This window comes from Canis aureus, chromosome 18, assembly GCF_053574225.1.
Source record: "Canis aureus isolate CA01 chromosome 18, VMU_Caureus_v.1.0, whole genome shotgun sequence".
In the NCBI taxonomy this organism is placed as follows: Eukaryota; Metazoa; Chordata; class Mammalia; order Carnivora; family Canidae; genus Canis; species Canis aureus.
Genome location: NC_135628.1, coordinates 17639193 through 17659398, shown reverse-complemented (window position 1 = coordinate 17659398; position 20206 = coordinate 17639193). Strand labels below are relative to the sequence as shown.

The 20206-nt window shown below is 56.6% G+C and overlaps 1 protein-coding gene across 5 annotated transcripts in view; it reads right to left on the bottom strand.

Moving 5' to 3' along the window:
• Nucleotides 1-3652: 3652 nt before the first annotated feature.
• CRHR2 (corticotropin releasing hormone receptor 2) overlaps nt 3653-20206 on the bottom strand; it is a 47188-nt gene continuing 30634 nt past the window's right edge. For 2 of the 5 annotated variants that reach the window (XM_077856325.1, XM_077856327.1), the window contains 9 exons: nt 18824-18933; nt 18340-18457; nt 16400-16553; nt 15834-15894; nt 14301-14373; nt 7573-7658; nt 7256-7391; nt 6584-6625; nt 3653-5282 (listed from right to left, as the gene is read on the bottom strand). In XM_077856325.1, the coding sequence (XP_077712451.1) occupies nt 5142-5282; nt 6584-6625; nt 7256-7391; nt 7573-7658; nt 14301-14373; nt 15834-15894; nt 16400-16553; nt 18340-18457; nt 18824-18933 (921 nt within the window). In that variant the 3' untranslated portion in view covers nt 3653-5141. The remainder of the gene's footprint in view (nt 5283-6583; nt 6626-7255; nt 7392-7572; nt 7659-14300; nt 14374-15833; nt 15895-16399; nt 16554-18339; nt 18458-18823; nt 18934-20206) is intronic. The other 3 variants (XM_077856326.1, XM_077856329.1, XM_077856330.1) reach the window with 2 other exon arrangements.

Genomic DNA, 20206 nt, shown 5'->3' with positions numbered 1-20206 from the left:
TCCATCTCTCTTGCTCTCTCTCTCTCTCAAATAAATATATAAAATCGAAGAAGAAAGGAAGAAGGAAGGAAGAAGGAAGGAAGGAAGGAAGGAAGGAAGGAAGGAAGGAAGGAAGGAAGGAAGGAAGAAGGAAGGAGGAAGGAAGGAAGGAAGGAAGGAAGGAAGGAAGGAAGGAAGGAAGGAAGAGGAGGAGGAGGAGAAGAGGAGGAGGAGGAGGAGGAAGAAGAAGAAGAAGAAGAAGGAGGAGGAGGAGGAGGAAGAGGAAAGAAGAAGAGGAAGAAGAAAAGAAGAAGAAGAAGAAAAGAAGAAGAAGAAGAAGAAGAAGAAGAAGAAGAGGAGGAGGAGGAGGAGGAGGAAGAAGAGATCCCTACTAACAAATCTGGGGGAAACTCAAACCCGAGGCCACCGCCTTGAGGCCTTCCATTACAGGTTTCCAGAAAAGCAGGTCAGGTCACTCGCCTTCCCTTCCTAGAGTAGTACGTGTGTGTTGGAAAGAAGAGACGAGATGTCCCCTTGTTCAGTGGCTCCCACACCAGACAGCAACGGAAGCAACTGAGGGGCTTGTTAACGTGCAGATCCCTAGATCCCACCCAGTCTGGAGATGAAGGTCCCCAAATCTGCTCTCGCAGAGCAGCCCCGCAGGCGTGTTCTCAGAGCAGCAGGCCCCTGGCCAGGCTCCCTGGCTGCAGACACCATCCTTTCCACAGACGTCTCCCTGACCCTGGCGGAAGTGTCCCTCTAGGAAAGGCCCCCCCACCGTGTGCCTCACAGCCCCCCCGCTCCGGGACGCCCCGCGTCAGCCCTAGGCCTGTGAAGGGGCCAACCTGGTGTGGGACAGCCCCCCTTCCCATCCAGTTGCCTCCCTGCCTGTGCGCCCCCTCCACCCACAGGGCCCTGGAGATGCTCAGGAAGGAAGAGCAGCAGGCCCGGGGCCCCCTTTCCAGTCTGCCTGTCTCATAGGGCGGTGTAGATGCCCTGGACTATGGCAAACGGGCAAGGGGTGCTTGGGTGCCCCGAAACTTGTGTGGCTGGAGGCCCCCACGGCCGTGGTCTCGGCGATGTGGAAGACGCAGGAGCTGAGGAAGGGGCCCAGTGCAGACGCTGAGGGTTTTTTTTTTTTTTTTAATTTTTATTTATTTATGATAGTCACACAGAGAAAAAGAGAGGCAGAGACACAGGCAGAGGGAGAAGCAGGCTCCATGCAGGGAGCCCGATGTGGGACTCGATCCAGGGTCTCCAGGATCACGCCCTGGGCCAAAGGCAGGCGCCAAACCGCTGCGCCACCCAGGGATCCCCGCTGAGGGGTTTCTAGTCCTTTCTGGCCCTCTCCTCCTCCCCACAGCAGGTGGAAGCGGACGCTGGAAGACCCAGCCTTTCTCCTGCTTTTACCTGGTACCGTTTGGGAGCTATTTCTCCTCAAGTAGATCCTGCGTTTCTCGGGACAGGGCCGTCATGGTTATTTGTGCTGCGATTTCCATGCGTGGCCCATCGTGGGGCCCGGGTGCACCTCGGCAGGGCCCAGCAGGCTCTCGGTCCCCTGGGCCTCCGCTGCGGCCCCTGGAGCCCTTGCCTGCGTGTCTGTGAGCCTCCGAGCGGGTCTCTGCCACCTCCGTCCTCACGCGGTGCTCGGGGTCCGGGAGCCCCGGATTCCTCTCTCCGTCCACGTTCCTCTCCGCTGCTAGCCCGCCTCCTCCTCGGGAAACCGGGGGTCCCGTGGCGTCGGGCCTCGGGTGGCGCCTGCACCACAGACCCTCCAGCAGGGCCGCGTCCTTCTCACCTTCCACTTCCCACCCCACAGATGCTCGGCACCTGCCGCGGCTCATCCCCCGCGCACTGGGCTGACAGGCCAGGGGGTCGGGGCCCCGCTGGGAGTGGGGCCAGAAGGCTGGGGCGAGGGGATCCCCGGGTGGCTCAGGGGTTTAGCGCCTGCCTTCGGCCCAGTGCCGAAGGTCCCGCATCGGGCTCCCTGCAAGGAACCTGCTTCTTCCTCTGCCTGTGTCTCTGCTTCTCTGTCTCTCATGAGTAAATAAATAAGATCTTTAAAAAAAAGAAAAAAAGAAAAGAAAAAAGAAGGCTGGGGCGAGGAATCCTCTTGTGGTCTCAGGCCTTCCTCAGCTTTGTAAATCTGGGCCGTGAAAGGGTTAAACAGGAGGGTCCAGGGCTCCCCTCACCCCCCCAAGGGGTCTGGGTGCCAGAGCTTGCCTACTAAGGAGGAGAGTCTGCCAATGAGGCCACCTTCCAGGACAGCCAGCTCAGCGAGGGACTGCCACGCTGAAGCAGATGCTCGCCAGGGCTGGCACGGCCGGGAGGAGCAGGTGCCTAATGAGGTTAACCAGTGCGGCCCCCCGAGAGGGCCTAATGGCTCTGGTGGCATTTCAGAGCCCGAGCCCGGGGTGGAGGCATGACCGAGGGCCCCAGGATTGGGGGGGGGTGTGCATGGTCAGTCTGCACAGGACCAAGGGGGCCTTCTCTGCACTAGAGAGGGACGGGGCCAAAGTGCCTGCTGAGCAAAGGTTAGGGACTCTGATGCTCTGCAGGCCGGGAAACAGGGCCGTGGGGTGAGGAGCCGCATGCGAGGAGCAGTGACGGGGGGGGGGAGGGGGGGACTGGTGCCGAAGCCCCAGACCTGCTCTGGTGAGCCTTGAGCTCCTTGCTCTGCAAGATCCCCCATGATGCCAATGGAAGCAGCCAGAATGCCGCCTCTGAGTGCACAGGGAGGCTTTACAAGACACACGAGAGTCACTTCCGTGTCTCAAGAAAGCACAAAGTCAGGGAGCCCCACTGCCTTCCTGCCCACAGAAGAAAAGTGGGGGGCCGGGCAGCGTGACCCTCAGGTGCACCGCTCAGCCCTGCCAGTGGCACCCAGCTGCCCGCAGTGAAAGACGGCACGAGCGCCTGCCTGGGGCAGCCAAGCCTCTGACGTTTTCAATTTCTTTTTACATTTTCAATTTTTTTTTTCAGGCAAATTTACAGAGGACTTAGTCAAGTGGTGGGCTAACCCACAAATTTTGATGACAGATCGCCACGCAGTTTTTGGCATATATCTCAGGAGGAGGTCAGAGACCTGAGTGACATCTACTTACTTACAAGAAAACGTTTGTCACCAAGTGGAGCTATCAAAATGGAAACAAAAGAGAAAAAAACAAAACCACCAGATGCCGAGTCCTGATTCATTCCAGCAATATTCACCCACAGATTCGTGAACAAATACCTATCCAACCCATTAAGATGTGTTTTCAATAAATTTCCCTTTTTAGGTTTAACGTTTGCCTTACAAAAACTTTTCATGTCTGTGTTGTATTAATTAATTGTACCCTATGTTTTATATCAAAAATAATCGTGATGATTCAATCCAGAAGATTTAAAAAAAACTTATAAATTTTGGTCACAGAAAATTAAATATTTCCATTTCAATTTCTAAACATATTTTGTGGCAGAGATGTATGATCAGGTGAGCAGGGACAGACTTCCAGCCATAGAAAAACTGTACTAGGATAAAAATTCGATGGGGGAAATGGAATGAAGATACAGGTTCAAAGAGAAAAGGAACAATGTAAAATTTCCAGCCGTTGAGGAAGAGCTGGTTAGCTCGTTTTTTCAAACCAAAGAAGGTGGCTATTAAATCACTGATGTGTTTGGTTTCTGAATGATGTATTTTAAAGTGTTGTGGCAGTTTTATTTTAAAACGTAAATATTTACCAAGAGCCGGGAATCACCTCTCTCGCCAATTTTAAAATGTAAAGAAAAAAAAATTAGGTGTCAACTGAAAAATATGCAACATGGGATACATGATTATAAAAAGGAGTATTTTGAGGGTATTCCTTGCAGCAAAAGCCCTTTGAACCCTGACTTGATGCAGTCTGCCTCTCCTCTACTCCCACCCTCTCCTGGAAATGTCTTGCTTGTCGGTCCTAGACACCTTGGGGCCTTGTCTACACCGGCCTCTGGATTTCGGAGCATTGGCCTTTGGGGTGGGCTGTGGCGTGCTGGGTGAGCTGCACTTCTCCTCTCCTCTATGCTGAATTAGAGCCCTCTAGGCTGGGGTGGAGGGGCAGATACTGTCTTGGGGGAATCAGGGACGGGCCTGCAGACACACGGGTCAGAGAGGAGAACCAGACCTAGGCCAGGGCCATGGGCTCTGCAAAGGAGAACGGATCCAGCCCACCCTTGGCCACCGCAGCCCCTCGAATGCCTGGTCGCCTTGACCTGAGGGGAGGCCGTTTCCACAGAGGCATGGTTTATTTCACAGAGAGCAGAGATGTTTTTGAAGGGGAGGCCGAAATGAAGCCCAGTCTGGGGTGGGAGTTGGGAGTCCCCAAAGACCTAACTGGTTTCCTCCTCCTTGCCCCCAACCACCATGCTTCTCCTCCTCACCTCACCTTGCACTTATGTAGCTGCTTGGTTTGAGAGCGTACGGTTGGCCTAGCCGTGTCTTCCTCCACACGTGCCCCTCCCCGAGGCCCCGAGTCTGTGGAGGAGGCCGAGGTCTCCCGGGATGGGAAGCAGCATCCTTCCCAGGACCCTAGGGACAGGTGGATGGCTGGGGAGGGGCAGAGAGATGGCCTGGTCCAGGGTGGGGTGTAGATGAGAGCCCCTGGGATGAAGCCAAACTCCTCCTTTACTTCCAGCTGCTGTGACCCGCGCCCCAACAACTGCAGAAGGCAGCCCTGAGCAGGGAGCAGGGCCAATCGTCACCCCTGTTGGTGGGAAGGTCCCCACAAATTGTCGGGCAGGGGAGCCCCAGCTCTGCCTCGAATCAGCTATGTGACTTGGGCAGGTGTTTCCTGGCTCTGGGCCTCAGTTTCCTCATCGGCGGATGGGCCTACAGTGGGGCAAATGCCTGAAGACCTGTGACCTGCTCTTCTGTTGGGGGCGGTCCCTGTGACATCCCTCTGCTCCCTCTGCACTGACACTCTGGGCCCAGCCGGTCCTGGCTCCTGAGGGACCCTTGCACTGCCGGCCACGCACGTCTTTCCAGCCGCAGGACTGGCCAGCTGATCGCTCCCCTCCCTTCCGCCCCCACCAGGGCCTGAGCCGCTAGGTGGCAAGGTGAACCCAGGGAAAGGCGCCCCCACCCCATGACGATCGATCGGGAAGCTGTCCTGATGGTGGAGCGATGAGCGAGCAGGGTGACGGAGGGGTCACATGACGGCCGTCTGCTTGATGCTGTGGAAGCTGATCCGTGTGGGCGACGTGGGGATGGACATGGCCCGGGCCACGGGCACTCGGAGGGAGTGATGGTCCTGCCAGCGGTGCCACCTCTTCCTCACGGCCGAGCGGACCTGCAGGGGAGGCAGAGGCTCTGCTGGGCCTGCCGGGCCGGGCCTGGGAACTGGGAGCCTTCTTCCCTGCTCCCTAAAAGGGAGGCTGGGGTGCCCTCCCGCCCTCCACCTCCACCCAGAGAGGGACTGGCTGGTTCCCAAGGCAGGTCCTTCCCCAGAAGCTCATGCCCTCCGTCCTCATCCCTCCAGCACCTCCTCTTTATGGTGGGACGGAAGCACCAGCTTCGCAGATCTGCCTCTCGCTCTCCCGGGCACGTGCTGAACTGTGTGCTCCTCCTGCACACTTGGCATCTCTCTCCCTCCCGAAAGCCCTTCCTCCAGCCCCCCGCCCCGGCTGCCAGGCCCTGCCTCCCTGGCCGCAGTCCGCGCTGCTAGACGGAGAGCGCACAGTTCCGTTCCCGTCAGAGCCTGACCGCTGCTGGTCGCTGGTGCCATACTATTCTCTCTGTATCGCAACTGAAGACATCTGCAAACGGATCGCCCTCCCCACATGCTAGCCTGGCACGTGGCTGAGCAGAATAAATGCCCCAGGGCACTGTTTGCTTTAGCAGCTCTTCCTTTCCCTGCCCTCCAGCCCATGCCAGTCTCCGCTGCTGGACTTTCCCACTGGGGTCTGCTTTCACTGACAGAGACCTAGGTGTGCAGACATCCATCCCACTGCCACCCTCTGCACAGGCGGAGGAAGCGCCTCAGGATGATGGTCCTCTCGAGGGTTTGGAAGCTTTCAGGACCTGGGGCTGTGTCTACTCTCTGCCCCATAACCCACTGTGTGTCCTCACCCACCATCGGCCTGTGTGAGCGTCTCTCCCAAGCTGGTTACACTAAGATTCTGGGCTCGGTGAGCTAACCAGGCAGTGCCTCGTGCCCTGGACCTGCCCCAAGGTGTGCGGTCTTCTCTGTGGTGGGGGAATGTGCTGGTGTCCTTCCTGCTCCCTAGGTCCACGAGGACCTGGACGCACGGCTCATCCCTGACTTGCTCCTGGAATGCTCTCCCCTGTGACCACCTGTGCTCTGGCTTCTCTCTCCTGTGAGCCCCTGCAGCCCGGGCTCCCCTGCTCACTCAGCTCTCCAAGTGCATTTGTGAAGTGCTGGCACATTGTTCCCGGCCTGCACAGGTGACCTAAACTGGAGTGAGACCCACAGGCAGGATTCCTGTTTCCCGAGGGTGGGTGGTTTCTCAGGCCTGCCCCTCCCCTGTCCAGGGCAGAGCTGAGCAGGGCCAGGGACCCAGGTACTCCCAAAAGGCTGGGCGGCTCCCCTGGAGTGGAAACCGAGGGCCGCCCTGGGGCCTGGTCTCATACCTCTCCATTGAAGAAGCAGTAGAAGACAGACACAAAGAAACCCTAGAAAGGAAGGAGGGAGGAGTCAGTGACCTGCTTGGGGAGTCACTCTGCAGGGACTGCTGCGAAAGTGGGACCAGGACCCCAGAGGCTCAGAGCTGGGGAGGGAGAGGCCACCCCTCATGGTGCGGGGGTACCAGGGCCCACTTCGAGGGACAGGCTGTCAGAAATCCTCAGGATAGGGGCGCCTGGGTGGCTCAGTCAGTGAAGCGTCTGCCTTCGGCTCAGGTCATGATGCCGGGATCCTGGGATAGAGCCCCTTGTCAAGCTCCCTGCTCAGTGGGGAGTCTGCTTCTCCCTCTCCTCCTACCCCTGCTTATGCTCACTCTCTCTCTCCCTCTCTCTCAAATAAAATCCTCAAAAAAAAAAAAAAAAAAAAAAGAGGAATTCTCAGAACAGATGCTGGCCACCAGCAGGCGTGGGCTAGGGTGACGGAGACTCAGTCAGGGGGCGATCCCACCTGAACCTTGGGGTGCGGGTACCAGGGCCCAGGGCTCAGGTTCAGTGTGAGCACGCGCTTGTATCTCAGGGTGAACCATGTGTACATGGTCCCGTGTGAGGTCTCTGTGCCTGAGACACTGGCGCCTGAGCATTCCAGGTCAGGAAGGAGCCCCCTCTGGTCGCACGCCCCACCTGGAAGGACTGTAGGAAGGAGTTGAAATAGATGAACACGATCTGCGACAGGTCATCCTCCCCAGGGTTGACGAAGAAGAGCATGTAGGTGATGCCCAGGAGCGGCAGGAGGACCAGGGTGGCCTTTACCGCCTTCCTGGGGGGTGAGAGGGTGACAAGACTGGTCTGAGTCCACCTGCAGGCAGGGCCTCACTCGGGGGGACGTTTCTTCTGGGACCCCGAGCGAGCTCCCTGGATGAGGACTGGGAGGATGTAGAGGGCCCGCCCCATACCCTCTCTCATTTCTGTCCTCTGGGGGTTAAGGCCCCATCACTCACCTGTACTGGATTGTCTCTGAGGTGGTGGATGCTCGCAATTTTGTCATCAGGATCCTGACGATGTTGAAGAGAAATACAAAATTGATCTGGAGGGAGGGAGGCAGCGGAAAAGGAAGGACCATGAGGTGGGCAATGGGCTGAAAATCGGCCACTTCCCCCTGTAACCCCATGTCCCATGAGACATCTGTCCTACCTGTCCCCTCCACCCCTGCCTGGGGTCCCAAGGCCTCTGCTTCTGCCTCACCAGGAGGGCAGACACTGCTGGCTTCCCGGTCACCTGAGGGCTCCAGGGCCTGCTTCTCCACCTCCAGACCCAAGTGGGGAATAGCAGCCTCCGAGGAGGCAGTGAACGAGGGCACCAAGGCCGCTTCGCCCCCTGCCCCCCTCAGGCTTGCGTCAGGAGCTGGCCGGGGCTCCACACCACCCCTCGCCCTGTCTGCTGCACCGTCCCCACTGTCGCCTGAGGCCCTTCCACCCTGGTGGAGTGAGCCTGGCCAGAGGGAGTGACTAATCTCCCACCATCCCTCCCTTGCACCCAGGAAAATGCTTTGTAGACATGTCTGAGCCAATGAAGATGGATGAGCCACTGGGCTGCTTCCAAGGCTCCTGGAAGGGCCTCATTTATCTTCATTTTGAGCCTTTCCTCAGTATCAGAGCCGATGCACCCAGTGTCTTCCCGGGACCCGCCCATGGGGCCCCCCGAGTCGCTCCCTGCTGTACGGTCACGGAGGGCCTGCCAGTGTCCTGCCCGCCGGCGTCGGCTTGTCTGTGTGACTGTGTGCTGCCCTCCAAATGCTTCGGGGCGGGGGCGGGGGGTGTTCCCTGTGCTTGTGTGTGTGTGAGCGTGAATCTGGGGAGGCGGGCACGTCAGCGTTTCTCTACATCCATCACCAAATGTGAGTGGACAGGAAAGTGAGATTTCCTTTCTTGGGAATCTCTGCCGAGGAAGTGCCCGTGGGTCAGAGGGCGTCTGCTGGCTCATGCATATGAACACATGCGAGTACATGTGCACACACACACACACACACACACACACACACAGAAATTCCTCCTGAGGCTCTGTCCCAAGAATCCATCACTTCTTAAGCCCTCCTAGGTTCTGGACCCCACGCTAAGGGGGGTCAGGCACTGGCAGACATTAATCATGGGGCAGACGGCCCTGTGGCCTCTGCGGGAGGATGCTCTGGGGGCCTGGAGGGCTCAGACTTCTCCTCAACCACAGCCTGGGCAACCCGGGGTAAGGGGTGGGCGGGAAGCCTTCGGGCGGCGGGCGGCCTGCTGCACCCTGCTTCTTCTTAAGGCTCATCCAATTTCTAGTTCCTGGGTTTCTGGTACATTCCCGTGGATCACAAGGTCACCATAACACATAGGTCAATCCTAATTTTCTTGTGCCAGTGGTACAAAATACTTGACCTTTTCTGATTCTTTCTGACTTCTGTGAGAGTAGAATCAGTTGGAATCAAAATGTATTCTCATTTCTGCCACGTTCCCTGCACTAAATCTATTTATTCATCATCCATCAAGCCACTAACCAATTCATTCAATCATCCATCCATCCATCCATCCATCCAACCAACCATCCATCCATCTAAACATCTATTCAACAATCCAGGGACGCCTGGGTGGCTCAACGGTTGAGCATCTGTCTTCAGCCCAGGGCGTGATCCTGGAGTCCTGGGATCGAGTCCCACATCGGGCTCCCTGCGTGGAGCCTGCTTCTCCCTCTGCCTGTGCCTCTGCCTCTCTCTCTCTCTGTGTCTCTCATCAATAAATAAGTAAAACCTTTTTTTAAAAATATTTTAAAAAAACAACCCAATCCATTCATCGATTTATTTACTCACCCATCCACCCACCACCCAGGCATCCACTCTGTCAATAAGTTGCAGAGCACCTCCTGGCTGCTGGGTCCTGTTCCATGTGCTGAGGCAAGAGCAGGGACAGGGGCTGGTGCGGAGGACCTGGGAGACAAGGCCTTATCCCCTCTACCCGTGTGAGGCAGGCAGTCACTATTGCTGCCCGCCCTCCGACTCTGCCTGGGTCTGTGCCGCCTGGAAGTCACTCTTTCCTCGTGAGCATGGTCCTCAGCCGCCCCCTCAGAGCATCTTCTCCACCTCACCCTACCATAGTGCCTTCCCCTCTCCTTCTGGGAGGGCACCCTCGGGCCACACAGCCCACACTGAGCTCCCCGCTCTTGGACCTCTCTCTATCCTCCACCCCAAATCCCAGCTCTGCAGGAAGCACTGGCTATTGTACCCTAGCCTTGTCCAGCCTAGTTCTTTCAGCCAGCCAGCCATCCGTTCATCCATTCAGTGAACTGACCTGCCATGTGTCAGGTCCCTGCTCCCAGATATTTTGTAGTCTGGGGGGAAGAGCCAGAAAGGCCTAGAGAAATGGCCCTTGAGCTGAGATGAGCCCAAGCAGTGATATCTATCTACCTCCTTCTAGAATAGCAGTTCCAGGCCCTCCCAGCCCGCAATGTTCCCAGGGCAGCCCGAGTAGCATGAGCTCTGGCAATGCCAAGGAGAGAGGGTGCAGGGTGAAAGGGTAAGGCCAGACCCCCTGGACAAACTTCTCCCGAGAAGTCCAGCCATGCTCCTGCCCCATGTTTCCTGGAGCTCTGATGCTGGCAGCTCGGGTTCCCACTAGCTCGTTTTTTCCTAATAAGGCTGTGGAGGAGGAGCACCCCAGCTTGGTCAGAGCCCTGGCCTGGCAGGTGGCAGTGTGTGTCAAGCTCAGACTGGGGATCTGGACATTATGGTTGCTACCAGGACAGACATGAGAGGCTTAGTGGTGCCTAACTCAGCCCTGGACTCACATCACTCCAGGTTTTGTTCCAACCACCTCATGGCTACTCCTCAAGCAGCAGCCTTATGCGGTTGGAATGACCATTATTCCCATTTTACAGATTCCCACACTAGGGTTCAGGGCTGTGTCACTTGCCCATGCGACAGAGGTAGGAGGCACTGGTGTCAGGATTTGAACTGAGGTAGCTGGCCTCAGTGTCCTTCTCCTAACCCCGGCATTGTGCTGCTCCTGCAGGACTTCATGAAATCCGGGCCAGATGGAAGAAGCAGAGGGAAGGCATTGGCCATACTGCCAGGGATGGGTGACCAGAGCTCAGGAGAGCATTGCAAGGCCATCAGCACAGGATCCAAACCTGTGGCTCTAGGTGCCAGGAGGAACTGCCGGAGGCAGAGCTCCAGGGCTATCAGCACACGTCCTGGGCCCACCGGTCCTCCAGGTGACCCCATGAGGCAGGGACTGGCATCCTCGGGTTATAGGTGAGAAACCAAGGCTCCAAGCAGGGAGGTCCCCCAGGGTCACAGGATAAATCCCAGGTGGCTGCAACCAGTGCTTATTCTAGGATGCCACATGGCACATCACCTCCCACGAAGGCAGAGAAAATAAACAGACCAAGCTCACAAGCGCCCGAGCACCCTGGGTCCTCCTCACCCTTGCGAGGGTGAGGGAACCTGCTAAGTCATGGTGCTCATGGGAGACCCTCGTCAAACTTCACTGTGGCTTGTGCAGAGGCAGGCAGGCAGGGAGAAGGAAAGGGGACTGCTATTTCTGCCTCCTGGGCTTCAGACATGGTTCCCAGCCTCAGAAACACCCTCTGCTGCCTCCAGTTCAGGGTACTGGACAGGTTTATTGGGGTGCTGCCAACCCAGCCCAGGTCCCTCCTTTCAGTGCTCCCAACCTCCTGCACCTTCCCGTCCTGCACATTCACTAGTTCAGGGAAACATGGCCAGCCTGTCTGTCCCACGGGCTTCTGTGGAGTCCAGTGGCTTGACCAGATGGACTTGGGGGTGACTCCAGAAGCCTGGGAGCCAGACCAGTTCATGGTCCCCGGGGGCTGGTCCTCACTGGGTGCCTGGGCCTCCTCCTCCTGTTGGCATGCTCTAGATAGGTGAAGCCTCACACACCCAGGTCCCGAATCCTATTGTGCGCAGGGCCCTGGGGCGGGGGTGGGGGGCCACCGAGAAAGCCCAGACAACACACATCCCTGTCTGGCAGGGCCCTGACATCACGGTTCTTCCAATGGAGTGTGCACAACCCAGGCACTTGGGGCCCTTGGTCCAAATGCAGATTGTGGGCGCACCCTAGACATTCCCAGTTGCAGGTGGGGACCCTGGAATCTGCATGTGGAGCAGGAGCTGCTGGAACATTGCTGGGAGAAAGCTCGGAGCAGAGCAGACTTCAGTCAAGCAGACCTGCAGGAGCCCAGCCAGGGCCGAGGGGCCCCTGATGGTCCTCCGCAGCCGCCAGGGACACTTTTCAGCCTCAGGCTTCCTCTGGTGCCAGAGAGCTAGCTCAGCCTCACAACACGGGGACCTGGAACTCTGCGGGTTTCGTGTCCCCAGGGCCACCTCCACTGATGAGGCATCAAGTGTGTGGATGAGTCACCCAGCTCCCAGGCCTCCAGCAGGGAGCCATCCTGAGACTCTTCTCCCGGGTTGTCCCCACGGAAGCCAGCTCATCACCTCACCTTGGTTTCCTCCCCGGGGGCCCTGGCTTCCACTCCCATCCCTCACCCTGCTTCTGGGGACCACCTTGCCAATGAACGCCTGGCACCAAGTTCTTGTCACACGGCTCTAATTCCGGCTGGGCCACTGGCACTCGTGTGGCCTTGGGCAAGCCGCTTCATTAACCTCCCTGAGCTGCTCCCTCGCTGGTCCACGAGGGACACCAAAGGGCCCGACTCAGAAGGTGAGCACAGGTTAAATACTCGTGGAGAGCACAGAGCCCCACGCCTGGTCCAGAGCGGGACCCAGTAAGTGCCACATGCCTTTCCCATGACAACACAGTGACAACAGCCTCCTGCAAACTGAGCCAGCCAATTCACTTCCTGGAACCCAGAAATAAGCTCGTTCGTGTCTTCCAGCAGCAGAAATGCAGCTGTGAACCATCGGGGAGGGGCCGGGTGGCGGGTACTGAGTAGGTGCCCGACCGAGAGGACAGGCCGGTGGTGGGTGACCTGCCCCTGCGTCTCAGCTCCGCTAGCGAGCTATTAGCAGTGACCGTGGGCAGGTAGTTTCATCTCTCTCAGTTTCTTCAGCCGTAAAATGGGGATCATAATTCCTATTTTGAGGCATTGATGCTGTGAGATTTGGAAGTTTTGAAGATGGAGCTTCTGGGCAGGCTCAGGTGGGGACCTGGAAGCCTGGTAGGTAGGAGAGCCGGGTGTGGGCCCAAAGGGGACTGCAAAGGGCGCTTGGGCCGAGAGGTACGGGTGGCAGCAGAGAAAGGGGCAGGGAGGAGCAGGCAGGGAGTGGGGGCTCCCATGGAGCCCTCCCTCCATGCCTGCCTTTCTTTTTTTTTTAATTTATTTTTAAATTTATTTATTTTTATTTATTTTTTATTGAAGTTCAATTTGCCAACATATAGCATAACACCCAGTGCTCCTGCCTCCCTTGTTCACTTCCTCACTTTGCCCAACTTCCTTGCAGCCAGCGGCTCCCTCCCTTCTACTGTGGGGTGGTGGGCGCCCCGCCCCGCCCCGCCCAGGCCGGCCTTCTTGGCCGGGTCCCAGATTCATGAAAAGCCCTATCCCTGCAGGATGGGCTCTCAGCAGCTGGCTGGGAGGGGATGGGTCTTAAGGGGTTTCCGTTCACACTGGGGGTGGGGATGAGTGACTCACTGCAGCTGGGATTCCAAGGACGATCACTACCTCCCCCTACCCCAGAACCCCCCAGCCCTTCACCGACTGCTGACAAGGACAGGCTTCTGCCTCTGAAATGAGGGGGAGTTTCTGATGTGGAATTTCAGGCAGTGGGTAGAAAGCCCGCCCTGGTCATCTCCAGTCCATATACACCAAGTGAATCCCAGAAAAAGGCACTAAAAGGGGGAGTCAGGAAATGAAAGAGATAAACAGTAATTGTGTCCAAGGTAGACCACAGAACCCCCATTAGGCACCTGCTGTGTGCAAGAGGAGAATGGCGGGCTCGCTCACTCTCGCTCTCTCTCTCTCTCTCCCTCTCTCTCCTGTGTATACCACAAGGAGCGGGTGGCCCTTTAAGGAAGCGGGTGCATACAGGAGCCTGAAATTACCAAGCCTGAAATAAGTCTTACGTAAATGCCAATTTCTTACAGGGCTTTTTTGCATGTCTCTTTTTTAAAATGTATGATATATAATGGGTTCATTTTTGCAGAATGCAGCCTCTACTTAAACTCTACCTTAATTAAAGCTCGTTGTGGATTAAAGACGCCATGGCAATTATACCTTAAACGCAAATACATTTGGCAAAGGGCGGGGAGCTGGACAAGGAACAATTGCTCATTACGCTTCATTCTGGTACCACCTGCTCTAGGCTGGGGGCGGTGGGCCAGGCCCCAGAGGGGGTCACTGGGGGCAAAGCGGGATGTAGGTCTGGGCCGGACAGAAGTCCACACACCCTTCTCTTGCCATCAGCTGCGCCCTCGCCTGGCTGTCTCAGCACCTGGCAAGGGGACATCAGATGTGGGAGGCACTAGAAATTTGCTTGTCGGACCCATTCTCTGCTCAGAGAAAGGTCCAAAGGCCAGAGGTGAGGGGGCTGCTCCAGGGCATGGGGTGCAGAGTAGGGACAGTGGGACGGGTGGCAGTAGTGCCAGGAAGTGGGGAAGGTGTGTCCAGAATGTTGCAAGGGGACCACTCTGGGCCACATTCTTCCCAGCATCTCTGCCGGGTGGGTCCTGTTCTGTCCTCCTGCTGCCTAGTCCTATCCCAGTCCCCACTGAGGACCTACCAGGAGCACGAGGATGATGGGGCCTTGGTAAATGTAGTCCACCAGGTCGCCAGGCTCCTTGCCAAACCAGCACCTGCAAAGATGGGGTGGCTGTAAGTGGCCTGCTGAGCCACAGTCTGGGCACCCCAGGAGACTTGGGTCCAGGGTTCTCCGGCTTGACCCTCCCTCAGACCTGATCTCTAGGGCTGTGCCTTCCCCAAATGCCTGGGTGGACAGCCCAGGCCCCTCTGACCATCCTGACTCCCCCGTGGGCTGCCTTTTGCCCTACATGGAGGTCTGGTCTCCCCAGATGGACTCACGGCAGGCCCTGGGTCTCCTCCCCCTTCCTCCTCACTCCCCTACCCCATTCCAGACTATTGCACCCAGGTACTGGGCATGCAGGAGGCTCATGAATCAAGGGAGAGCCGGGCTCCCCCCTTGCTGGCCCAGGGCCCAACCACCCTGTACCACCTGTTCCTGCATTGTCAGGCACTCAGCTGCACAAAGCAGCAGGTGTAGAAGCAGGAGCCTTCTCCAGCCCTGAACCCTTTCTCTGAGCTGAGCCTCATTCACCTAGTGAAGGGAGCCTGAGGCTGCCAGAGGCTGGTTATTCTCTTGGGGATGCTGGTGGGTATAGAAGCTTCAGAGACCAGGGGAAGGGTGGGGGCCAGGACAGTCTGGCTCTGTCAACAACTCAGGAAGGGCCACGTAGACTTTGCGAAATTCTGACCGAGTCCTCCAGAACTTTAGAGGTCATCCAGTGCACACTGCCTTAGACAGGAATCTCTCCTGGCACCTCCCAGCGCTAGGGTTTCTGGTCTTTGCTTGAACACCCCCTTTGACAGGAAGCTCACTACCTTTCACAGTAGCCTTCTTATTCTTGGGTAGTCTTTATCATTAGGAGGTCTTCCCAATGCCAAACTCTTAGAGTCCACCCCAGTTCTGTCCCTGCTCCCAAATCTCATCCACTCTCTCTCCAGCCTTGGAGATCCCTTGGAGATTTGTATCCAGAGACTGATATTCTCGTCCCCTCTTTCTTCAGCTAGTGGCACCCAACTGCCCAGCTACTCTTTGGTTCGCCCCCATGGCCAGAATTGCTATCATCTGGGTGTGCCTTAATGTCAACATCTCTGGTGCAGGGAGGGTCCCAGGATGGGACAGAGACTGGGATGCCAGAATAAAACACGGGCACGCTGCCCTGGCCCAGGGGTCTATGAAAGGCTCGTTGACACAGCCCTGGAGGTGCTCTAGGCTGAAAGCCTCCAGCCATTTTGGGCTGCCTGACCTGCCACTCCAACCTAGGAGAAGGCCTTACAGAAGGCCAAAGGCACTTAAAGGGACTTAAAAGAACCATGATTCCTAACTCAGGTCAACAAAGTTGACACCTACCACACGAGGATCTCTGAGTTCCAGGGATATTTTTCCAGATAGGGACAACGGGAAAGTAAATCTGTCCAGGTAGGGCTTCAATTCCTGGTCCATGGCTTGGCTGGAGCCCTTGGCTGACCTTTCCCAACATCCCTCTGACCCCCATAGCCGGCCGGTCCTACTTACTGTTCATTTTCATAGTAGAGTTTGCCAATGGCCCAGGCAATGATGATGGGGCAGGGGATGCCTGAAAGGAGGACAGACACAGGCTTTCGTGGACAGACAGACGGATGAGAGCCCTCTTATAGAACATAGGTGAGGGGACCACAAGGAGCCTGGGACCAATCACCCAACTGCAGGCTCTCCATGGCCCCAACCTGATCCTACCCGCCCCCCTCCACCCCACGACCTAGGAAATACCCTCTGAGTAGGTCAGATGAGGGGACAGCATGATTTCCTGAGATTGTTTGATAGAGAAGCGGAGCTGGCCAGCTTCTCTTTCAAAGCCAGAGACAAAGGTCTTTGGATTGGTCTTTCCAGGCAAGGACAGGAGGGCTACTTGTAAAAGTTCTTTTGCAGGGACTACTTGCTTCTTCCTCACCAGCAATGGAAAGGAGCGGCTGCATCCTCAGACTGTCCTGGGGATGGTAAGCAGGGCTGTGCACCTATCCTTGGATCCAAGATGGGAGGGAGGTGACCTTGTCAGCAGTGCCCCCTCCCCACTAGGCCCCGCGGCCCCCAGGGACCCTCACACCATCCGATGAAGAGGAAGAGCCACTTGCGCAGGCGCTCAGTGGAGTACGTCATGACAATGGCCGTGTGCAGGTAGCAGCCCTCTACGAACATCCAGAAGAAGTTGGTCACCACGAAGTAGTTGAAGATGGCCGTGACGCAGCGGCACCAGACCTGCATGGGGCAGTGGGGGTCAGGGGCTGCCTGGCACGGGCAACGGCCAGGAGTCGCTTCATGGACACGCGTTACATACCCTCCCGCTTCCCTCCGGGAAGCCTCGTCCACCACCAATTCTCTCACTGTCTGGGGTGAACGTAAGGCGCCAGCCTGCACTGGTCCCTCCTTTGGCTTCGTCCCAGCCCTTTCCAATCTCCTTTTTTAATAAAGAGGGAATCTGGCTCTGAGCTTTCTGCAGGCAGAGGCTAGAACCGAAAAACACTGTTGTGTTTTCGTTGTCCACTTTTTGAGTCACCTTCAACCCATAGCCAGGTTTCCATTTAGGGATGAAATATGACATTTCATGTAGAAAAAGAGTAGCAGGTCATTAAAAAAAAAAGTGTTATATAAATAATAGCACAGGGTTTACGAAGGTGAGCTGCAGCCAGAGAGGTGATTCTCCAAATTCTCTAGTTTTGGAAGATTCTGGGCTTAGGATGATCACTGCTGGCTCTGGATGGAGCCTCACCAACCCTGGGCCAAGTCACTATACCCTTCTGAGCTTCAATGGGACACGGAGAAACTAGTAATGCCGTCTTATGGGCGGTTATGGGAGATGAAGGCTGGCTGAGGCAGGCACCAAGAGAATCAGCGTTGTTGCCAGTTGTCTTTGTCCCTGTCCCTTGGAGCAGGGCTGCCGTCCCAACTACCCTGCAGAGGGGAGATGGGGGTGCGGGCAGTGCAAAGCCTGGCCAGGGCTGCATTAAAGCCAGAACTCTGTGCAACAGATCCGACCTGCCCATCTCTCCCCAGGCTTCGTCCCCAGGGTACCCTCAGAGCTGAAGTTGGGATATGGGAACATGGTCAAGGGAGCCCTATGATGGGAGTTCTCTGCCCTGTGGGCAGCGCAGCTCCCCTCCATCCAGCCCTGGCTGTCAGATGCTCCTGCGCTGTGCTGGTCTCTGCCTCTGGGGCTTCCCCTGTGGTCCCATCCCTGGTCTTGGGCCCCACCTGATTGTCTGTCTCCTCTTCTCAGAAAGTCCTACTGAGGTGGAAAGCTAAAGATCCCCTCCTCCCAACCCTGCCTTTTCTCCAAGTTAAGCGACAATTTTATCAGTTCAAGCTAATACTGGGCTGCAGGGCACCCACCCCAAATGGGATTGAACTCAGTTAATGTTGTAGCGGGGCTCAATGTGGGGCCAGGTTAAGGGTCAAACCAGGCTGGGTCTCTGCTCGGGTCCATCAAAGAAAAATGTATTGAGAGGTCTCTAGTGGTGTGCCACAGGACTCTGTGCTTGGCCTCATTAGTCTCGGGGTTTATAGTGACTGGACACACTACAACAGCAGCTGACACAAATCCAGGGTGGGTAGCTAACACGCGGGATGGCCTGCTCAAGGTCTTGCTGGCTTAGATGTGGAGGGATCATTATAGTGTCACATAACCTCCCCGAGCCTCAGTTTCCACGTCTATATAATGGGGAAAATAATCCTTATAAGTCTCTCCTTGGAATCGAGATAAAGCTCACCAGAGCTTAATTCCAGCCTCTTCTTCTCTAAGGGGTCTTTGGGAAGTCCTGGATTCAGAAGATCCAGGAGAGAGGGACAGGCTAAACCAATCTGGTTTGAGGTTTGTGCAGCTCCCAAGACCCAGGCCCAGCAGTACCTTGCCCCCCAGCCCTTCCCAGACGGACAATGATTGGGGTAAAGGTGAGCTCAGGCACGGGTCCACACCTGAGGACTGGGCAAGAGAGGTGGGTGCCCCCAGAGCCCGGAGCCCCCCAGCCCCAAGCCTCGGCCCAGTGACCTCATTGCTCTCATGCACTTCATGGTCGATGAGCTGCAGCAGGAACCACATGACATTTCGCAGGATAAAGGTGGTGATCAGATTCCAGTGAATCACGTTCCGCAGACAGCGGATACTCCTGTGGGAGGCCCAGGTCAGGGGTCAGCCACGATCGGGAGTTAGCTGAGACGGGCCCTGCCTGGGGTCAGGAAACAGCTGGGACCCAGTCCCCTGAGGCCAGGTACAGACTCAGCCTCCGATGAAGGCAGGGCTGCAGCAGGAGCCACATTCCCCCTAGGGTGGCCATTGGGGCGCTCTCTCAGAGCCAGCTCCCCCTTTGCATCCCGCATGCTTGCCAGTGGTCAGTGCCCTGGCACCTCCTCAGACCCCTCTGTCCGTTGGCTTCAGGGCCCCCCCAAGTGGAGGCAAGAACGTGTGGGAGGGGTGAAGGGGGTGCTGTGGGGAGAGGGCCAGGGAAGAGCAGCAGGGGGTGGGGTGGACTCACCGCAGGGTCAGGAAAAGCAGGAAGGCGGCCACAAGGGCAGCCACTGAAACGCAGTGACCCAGGTAGTTGACAACGAGGGCGATGCGGTAGTGCAGGTCATACTTCCTCTGCTGGACAGACAGACAAGCAGGCAGACAAGTAGATGGAGGCATGAGGCACATGGAGGGTGGGGCTGTGGCCACCCTAAGCGGCCTGACCCTGGAGGCAGAAGTGGCTTCAAGTGTCATTACCAGTTCTGGTTCCTAGAGCTCACTCTTGTTGGCCATGGGTAGCTCTTAATAGATTTTTTTTTTAAGATTTTATTTATTTATTCATGAGAGACAGAGAGAGAGAGAGAGAGGCAGAGACACAGGCAGAGGGAGAAGCAGGCTCCATGCAGGGAGCCCGTTGTGGGACTCGATCCCAGGACCCTGGGATCACACCCTGAGCCAAAATCAGACGCTCAACCCCTGAGCCAGCCAGAGATCCCTCTTGATATATTGCTTTTTTTAAAGTGTTAAATATTTTATTATTGTTTTTTACATTTTTTTAATTGGAGTTCAATTTGCCAACATATAGCATAATACCCAGTGCTCACCCCATCTCTCTTGATAGATTTAAATGGCTGCACTCAGGCCTCCTGACATGCCATTTGGGGGCAGGTTTGGACACACCGCATTCTGGGATATGCCAGAGGTGTGGCTATCTAGATTCTACTGTCATTTTAATTCTGGACGGGGAGTTGTCACACCTGTGTTTAATCTCCGCTCAGACCCTCGCTGCTGAGTGACTGAGGGTAAGTGGATTTAGATCTCTGGGCCTCAGTTTTGACATCTGTATTACGGAGCCAACCTGCCCTCCTGCTGCAGACGCAGCAAGCTCTGGGAGGTCCCTGGGCGCCCGGGGAGCAACAAGGGGGCACAATGTCTGTAGAGAAGTTAAGAACAAGATTAACGCCACACAAAAGCTGGTCTCCTTTTCGTGATCTCCGCGACGCTGCCCCCGACCCCATGCCCACTGCGGATTGCCACTGCTCAGAGAGGCTGTCGGTGGAGACGGGAGGGCAGCGGTCTGGCGGGAGCCTCCTTCTTTATGGCCCATCCCACTGGCCACTGCTGTGGCCCCACTGCAGACCCCCTCTGGCTCACATTTTGTAGCATCGCCTTCTCAGGGTAGCTACACGTTTTTCCTCTGAACTTGGACTTTCTGGGGGAAAGTCGCAGCCTCACGGGGGGGGGCTGTAATGGGTGAATGGGGAGGAGGGTAGAGGTGGGCTATGGCAGTTTGGGTCAGGAATGAAGTGTAGCTTCAAGGGGCAGGAGGCTGGGGATGCCTGGGTGGCTCAGTGGTTGAGCGCCTGCCTTCGGCTCAGGGAGTGATCCTGGAGTCCTGGGATCGAGTCCC